Source organism: Synchiropus splendidus, chromosome 9 (genome assembly GCF_027744825.2).
Source record: "Synchiropus splendidus isolate RoL2022-P1 chromosome 9, RoL_Sspl_1.0, whole genome shotgun sequence".
Classification (NCBI taxonomy): Eukaryota; Metazoa; Chordata; class Actinopteri; order Syngnathiformes; family Callionymidae; genus Synchiropus; species Synchiropus splendidus.
The window spans coordinates 19,574,838-19,582,120 of record NC_071342.1 but is presented as its reverse complement, the minus strand read 5'-3'; the positions used below and the strand labels follow the sequence as shown (position 1 = coordinate 19,582,120).

Here is a 7,283-nt window from a genome sequence, read left to right as displayed (position 1 = left end):
ACCGAAGGTCCCACATGTGCGTGGACGCTTTTCACTCAGTAAACTGGAGAAATGAGCTGATGTGTGTGCGTGTGTGTGTGTGTGTGTGTGTGTGTGTGTGTGTACCTTGTTGACATAAAACTAATCAGTCCAAAATAAAAAATATTAGGTGTACGCTGCCAAACTAGATAAACCATTCCTTAAAGTCGCAGCCTACAGTTTACTTATTATTATTATTATTATTATTACAGGAGAATAACACTGACTAGTTTGATAGTACTAATCCGAAAAAAAAATCATGTGGCCAAATGAAAATCGAGGGGGAAAAAAAAGTCACAAATCCAAATTAAATATTGACTCACAAAGCGTCCAACACACCTGCTAGTTTAGTGTCAACCCGCGCGTTTCAGTACTCAAGATATGTTATTGAGCTTAATTCACCAGATTAAAACATGACATAACATTTTAAACGTAGAATAAAAAGCAATAAAACTTGGATAAAAGGGAGAAGAGGTTGCTGTTTTCATGGGTTCAACTGTATCCGCAGGTTCTAATGAGACCCCGCGTCCACGTCTCCAGCGTGTCCATTATACGCACAGTGGATGGGGCGAGAGGAGAGAGGGAGGGAGGGAGGGGGGTCCCCCCAAATTTTGTTTGCGGCGGATCAAGGCTCACCGCCTCCCCCTGCACTCTCTTTATCTTAATTCCAACTTGAAAAGATATAATTATCTAGTTTGAGCAGGAGCGCTATCAAATCCCTCTTTTCCACGCAGGCAAAGGCAAAGCTGGAGTGGGTCGTGGCGCTGGTGAGCCGGTGCTCGGTGCTGGCCGAGATAGGAGTAATGAAGTTGTGGAGTCCGCAGATACAAAGGGCATTAACCTCATTAGCATGAAACCTTTTCTTCTGACTATTGTGGGATTCTTTCAGGCCTCTAATCCCGCCACTTTCAAAGCTGCCGTGTAATAAAGCCGCGCGTTTCCCTCCACTCCCCGCAGCCCACGCTATTCTCCCAAGATTTTTATTGCTCTTATAATCGACGGCGCGATTAACAAACCCCCGTGTGTCAGCGCTACAATAAACAAACACAACGCCGAGTGTGTGTTGGTGTCTGTGCTTCCATATATATATATATATATATATATATATATATATATATATATATATATATATATATATACCAGCGATGGTGCAAAACAAGACAAGATTGGAAACAAAGATCCTATTTTGCGGCACGTTTGCAACCTTCTCTTATCGCGTGGTGAGGGAGTCAGATTGTACTAAATTATGTCCAAGCAGACCCCCGTGGATCCGTGGATTAAGAGATTAAAGCGGACCACTGGGCAACGCAGGCGCCCCGCACCCCCCCCCCCTCCCACCCCCTCATATTACTCGCATGATAATTGCCCAAACTGATTTGCACTTTCACAAAAGCCTGCCGCGCGTGCGCGAGTGGGTTAGCGGTGCGTGTGCGCGGGCCCGTCTAATTCGGTCTAGCTATACTCCAGATATTTGCCAGGAAATTGACGAGGTTTGTCAATAGCGTCATATTTGTCTGTGTATCATTAGGTCGAATTATCGCGCTTATAACTCTAGAAATGATTTGAATGGATTTGTTTTGCTAAGAATGACGTCACCATCGCAAAAGCCACTCTGTCGACTAATTAAATAAATGTTAAACTGTACGATTAAAACCAAATGGACGCGTAGATCCGCTCGGTCCCGCGCTTCAATTGTAATTGAAGCAAACGGCAGCCATGTTTGAACCCGAATTAGAGTGGACACATTTTTATAAACTCGAAATTGTCTTCCATCTACTATGGTTCAAGCCTCCAAAAATGTCGAATGTTTGTCGTATTTATTTTTTAAACGCCGTAAACTTAGCTAGCTGCAGCCCGTCGTGTTACTATGGTAACACCGGAAGTGGCCACTATCCGAATTGTAGTTTTATTTTTAGAAAGAGAACGCGTGTAATGTTTTGTTTTTAATGAATTACGCTAAAATATTAATTATGAGCAATAAATCACCTTGAATAAATTAACTCGTCCATCTGCGCATGAGCAGAAGTGGACTGAAACGGCGCAAAACAGATCATGTTTGAGCGCCTGGTTGCACCGTTTTAACGCGTCAGGTCGAGTTTTTGTGGCTCATCCATTTAAATCGCCTTCAACGACAGTGTTTACATCGTCTGCCAAGATCCACCTAAGTATCATTGAGCAATTATCCTACTTGTGTAACACTGCATCAGGTTTGCGCCAAATTCAATTCACACTTAAATTGAAATCGTCAAGCACTGACATTTGTTTGAAGAACAAGCTAGAGATCGTAAATCTAATATTGGTGCGCGCCTCATATTGATAAAACTTTATTGACAAAATATTGACAATGACTTCTTGGAAGTTTCATTTGTGTTAAAACTGTAGCAAACTTAACACAAACACAAAACTATGTACAAGTTGTGTAAAAGAGAACAGAAACATTTATCATTTCTGTACATGGAATACGGTCAGTGCTTCTTCTTTTTTTTTTAATTCCACTCCTCAATTCCTTCGTGGCAACTTTAGAGTGGAGGATCCACGTCGACCCACTGTAAAGCTTTTGGGGGAAAGTTCCGTCAGAGAGTTTGTGGTCGCGTCTCTGTGGATTTGATACTGAGACACCAAAATCACGCAGCACCGCTACTTCATATGTTTTCACGATCACTTTTACACGAGAATCATCATCAACTCATGAATTCAAGACTGCACACTTTCTAAAAAAAAATTATTCACGACATGTCTCCGTGGGAAAATAGAGTCCAAAATGTCTTCTTCTGGTGAAAAAAAAAAAAAAACTCGGCCATGCAATTCAAGTTGTACAAAGTTTTGGTTTCTTGCGTGGAAGTGTCTGTGTGTTTCTTTTAAATAAAAACAAGTGCAAAGTGTGTCGGGAGGTGGATGAGTGTCGTGGAGGGTCGCTGACTCCGCGCCAGTCTCTAGTTTGGATTGTCAGAACCGAGCAGAAGCGGTGCCACCAGCTCCCATCAGCTGCCGATCCACGCGGATCTGAAATGTGTCGCGAGAAAAGACCCCTCTCACTGCTTCGAGTCCTCCGAGTCCGTGCGCGATCAATCGTCCGAGGTGACGTCGATCTCCTCCGGACTGGCCTGCTTGGTCGCCAGTCTCCACCGGTTTATGTGGTGCGAGCCTTTCTTCTTCTGCTGCGACTCCGACCCTTCTTCCTCCAACTTTTGACGCTTGAACTTCGTCCGTCGGTTCTGGAACCAAACTTTTACCTGAGGAACAGGTAGAACATTGGGTCAGAACCAACAGATGGATAGCGATTGCTAGATAAAAATGTGTAGCCACGTTTGAGACATGAATAACAAATATATTAAATTAAACAGCCATATTGAATCGCGTGAACTGGCGTTGTCAGCCTGGTTATATATCATTTCTTGTGAAACCTAACAAGATATTAAACAATATATTTAAAATATATATTTTTTTATTCAAGTGAAGACAAAACCTATAAAATGTGATATAAATTAATACTCATTACCAACAACAACTAGAATTTATGAGGCTGTATTTGCATTAAAAATTGAAAAAAAAAGTCTCTTGTTTTTGTGCTGCATCTAACATCAGAGTGTATTTTTCCGGAAAATATTTCAGCAATACCATCATGCAGAGCCTCAATAAAATGATGAGCAATTTAACCAACGAAATGCGTGAACAAATTAAACTATAATATCACGACAAGTTGCTCTTAAAAGACATGAGGATAATTGAACGCACCATCACACACACACACACACACTTTAAACAGTGTATTTAAATCCACGCAGGTGATTTGGCCCCGTGGGGTCACCTGCACAGGGGCCCCTCAGTGGCCTCCAGTTGCATCTTATCTAGCTGGGGGGTCTTTGTTGCCCCAAATTTATTATAAGCGGTTTAATTTGTCCTCCTTTCACCCCTCGTGCACCTTAAGTGGAGGGTCGCTAAAATAAATCGACGTGCGCTGCAAAACAATAACACACATCTGACACAGTTTGTCAGTGGATTCGTGAGCATCATACGTTCTGATCTGTCCACTTTTAATGTCCTGTTTCGAAGTCCCGCCGCCATTTTGGCGAGCACCTCTCCCGAACTGCGTCCGCGTCGGTTCTCACCTGAGTTTCCGTGAGGCTGAGGCTGTGCGCCAGCTGCTTCCGCTCCGCGCCCACCACGTAGTGGTTCTTCTCGAACGCATGTTCGAGTCTCAGCAGCTGGGACGGCGAGAACGCGGTCCGGATTCTTTTGGGCTTTCTGGCCAACGCGTTGTGCAAAAGGAAACTCTCCGGACTCGTTTCGTTCCCTGCGAACCAACATGACGAGCCGAGTTATGAAAAAATGAAGGTGATGGTTTGTGTTGTTGTTTATAGTTTCAACTCAACCTGACACATTTTTTTTAAACAATGTATAATTAGATATTTTTTTTAAATGAACGCTCGTTTCCTCGCTTTTTATTAGAATAATCCTAACGCTATTATTTCTAGATATAACAACACTGTTATTATACCTTCCTGCACTTACCGTTTATTTTTCTTCAATGTAATAGCTTGTTTATAAAGATGCAGACCAACAAATCAGATTGAAATAACCGAATTAAAACTAACGAGATGACACAGGACCTCATAGACCTTTTTTTAATCACCACGTCATTGTTATATTTAAAACTAAAAAAATAAAAAAAAACGATGATTTAAAAAAAAAGAAAACCCAAATCATTTATATATAATTTTACGAAGACTTGTTTTGTATTTATTTTACGATGACAAAATGTAATTGGTTTTTATTAACAACGGCACTGAAACGGACAGAAAAATATAGATGCGTTTTAACCTAAAAATATGTATAAATTGCTTTGCTACTGACTTATGATCATTTCCTTTAAATATATATTTCTGATTATATCACAAAAAATATTTTTCCTAGTCATAAATTCTAAATATCGACACATTTATTTTTTTTTAGGCGAGACGTTATTTTTAAATAAATAAATATAGGAAACCAATTTGTATTTTTATTATTGTTTTTTGTTTGACGTTGAGACAATAGTCCAGAGGTTCTCGGCCCGAAGTACTTGGCCATTTTATTTTCGCGTTCCTTACGACGTCCCTGCAAAAACGGTCGACACATTTTGCGGCGCACTCACCTTGAAACCTGTGTCCCAAATATCTATATCTGTGTAATAACCAGGGGTAGAAGGTGGACGGGTCTCTTTGCTGGCTGGCGAAAAGTGGGTGCGGACTGTGCGAGGAGGAGAGCGGGTGAGCGGCCAGCGCGTGCGGCGGAGCCACCGAGTGGACCGGCACCGCTGAGTTCTGCTGGTGAGAGACCGCCTCGGCGAACACGAGGTCCGGGTTCGAGTAGACGCCTCTGCCTCCGGAGTGGAAGCCGTTTAGAAAAGGATTCATCTGTCCGGAGTTTGCATAGCTGAGAGCCGCCGGCCTGATGGGCTCCTCGGAGCGGGACGCCGGGACCGGACTGTCCTTGGCCACTAAGGACTCTATCGTGAAACACCTCTTGGGTGTCGGCTGGAACATGGTGCGCTGCTCCGGGTTCCCCAGCTTCAGTCGGAGTTGTCGCGTAAAAATACTCCACAAACAAAAAAGTTAGTGAAGGAAAAAGAGGCAGGGAAAAGTGTCCAGCTGTGGCGGACTAATCCATGGAGGTTCGGTTCTCCTCGGTTCGTCCAGATGTGTTAGTTCATGAGTGTAATTAAGGCTGCAGCTTCCTCCACACGCACTAATAACATGGTGATTGGACCGGAGCGGCTGCTGCCTAAAGCTGCTCACAGACGCTTAAAAAGTGCGTCAGTGGGAAGAAGCGGGCGAGGAGAGGCGGACTCGAGCGCGACCCAGAGAGGAGCGCCCCCCCCCCTCCTCTCTCTCCTGCTCCCTCCCTCTCTCTCTCTTTTACATTAACGCGCGCGCACTCCACGCGCGCACATCAGATCATTATAGTGGCATATTCAATCAGGTATCGATGGCATATTCTCAGATTATTATTCTGGAAAAAAAAAAAATCCCACACGTCCTTTTGAACATCCCACTCTTTTATTAATATCCATATTCCAGGTAACCTGCCGGGAGAGTTGCGTGTCTGTCTCACTGCGCGATTCAATAACCATCAGTATGTAGGTGTGTTTGCGTGTTTGAGGTTTCGCCTGTGACGGCCTCACCTGAAACAAACTTTAGAATATATTCAGGCCCACAAGTCAACATTACAATACATTTAAATGTATCAGACATGTGCATCTAGCTGTAATCTGTAGTACATTTGCGCTTAAATTTGAAGCGTTGAAATACATAGCTGTTTATTGTAAACATGGGGCACAAGGAAAACGGCTGCCGATACCCATAACGATAACTCTCATTTAGACATTTTAATTCGTTTTTTTAACAGTAAAATACGAAGAATTTAAATGCACAAACCAATGACAAACGACATAATAGCAGTAACAGTAATAATCATAATGCTTCATTACATATAAGCTACAAGAAACATGAATGGCAAAGATAAAGTCAACTTGCAAATCAAGCTGTATTATGTTATTAAAAAAAATATATCTCGGTGCGTTGAGAATTAAAATAATTTGCGTGGCAAAAAAAAAAACATATATTAAGAAGGGAAATAGTACGCTTGTCATTTACATTTTCCATTCTATGAAGTCTACTGTCATTATAATTCTTCATTTTTATTTTTTATATATTGAGCATAAATAGAAATGGATGAAACATTATTTTTTTCTGAACATTTTTACACATCTATAAACCAAACCTTGGCGTGTGTGTTGCCGACTGCTACACACTCAGGTGCGACGAGCGGCTTGAGTAGTGGAGCGCCGGGTTGTGCTGTGTGTGCTGTGTGTGTTGGTCATGAATGACCTCTAGTGGCTATGGCAGGTATGGGAGAATGGTGTCGCACACTAAACGCCTTCTGTTTCAAGAGTCATAGCAGGTGTTTAATCGAGCAACGCCTACATTTTATCTTCGCTTGTTTTTATGAGGTCACTTAGCAAACAACATTCAGACGCTTTGTGTTTCATTGTTGCACGTATCCTCCTATCTAGTCCCACTAAGATTTCAAGTGTATTTTTGAATATCAACTTAAAACATGTCGGGTACGTGCAGCATACATCGTTGACCTGTCGCTCGAATGAGTTGATCTCGACGTGAGTCATTGCTTGTTTGAGCTGTGGCAAGTCACATTGTCTTGACTGCAATGAAGTTAAACCCGGTCAGCAGCCCGAGTGACTCGAGCCCGGCTTTGCCTCGGCGAGG

The 7,283-nt window shown here is 42.5% G+C and overlaps 1 protein-coding gene across 2 annotated transcripts; it reads right to left on the bottom strand.

Moving 5' to 3' along the window:
• Nucleotides 1-1,374: 1,374 nt before the first annotated feature.
• On the bottom strand, nucleotides 1,375-5,753 carry emx2 (empty spiracles homeobox 2). Of its 2 annotated transcripts, XM_053875264.1 has the most exons (3): nucleotides 5,153-5,753; nucleotides 4,128-4,312; nucleotides 1,375-3,251 (listed from the first exon to the last, which is right to left on the bottom strand). In XM_053875264.1, exons 1-3 carry the CDS (start codon nucleotides 5,541-5,543, stop codon nucleotides 3,084-3,086), a joined length of 744 nt encoding a protein of 247 aa, XP_053731239.1. In that variant the 5' UTR covers nucleotides 5,544-5,753; the 3' UTR covers nucleotides 1,375-3,083. The 2 variants fall into 2 exon arrangements, with proteins under 2 accessions (XP_053731239.1, XP_053731240.1); XM_053875265.1 differs by lacking the exon at nucleotides 4,128-4,312.
• Between the last annotated feature and the right edge of the window lie 1,530 nt (nucleotides 5,754-7,283).

Coding starts and splice junctions, on each gene's coding strand:
- emx2 (XM_053875264.1), bottom strand. CDS start 5,543: ATGTTCCAGCCGACACCCAAGAGGTGTTTCACGATAGAGTCCTTAGTG. Junction 4,313..5,152: donor TTTGGGACACAGGTTTCAAG/GTGAGTGCGCCG, acceptor GTTGGTTCGCAG/GGAACGAAACGAGTCCGGAG. Junction 3,252..4,127: donor TCAGCCTCACGGAAACTCAG/GTGAGAACCGAC, acceptor CCTGTTCCTCAG/GTAAAAGTTTGGTTCCAGAA.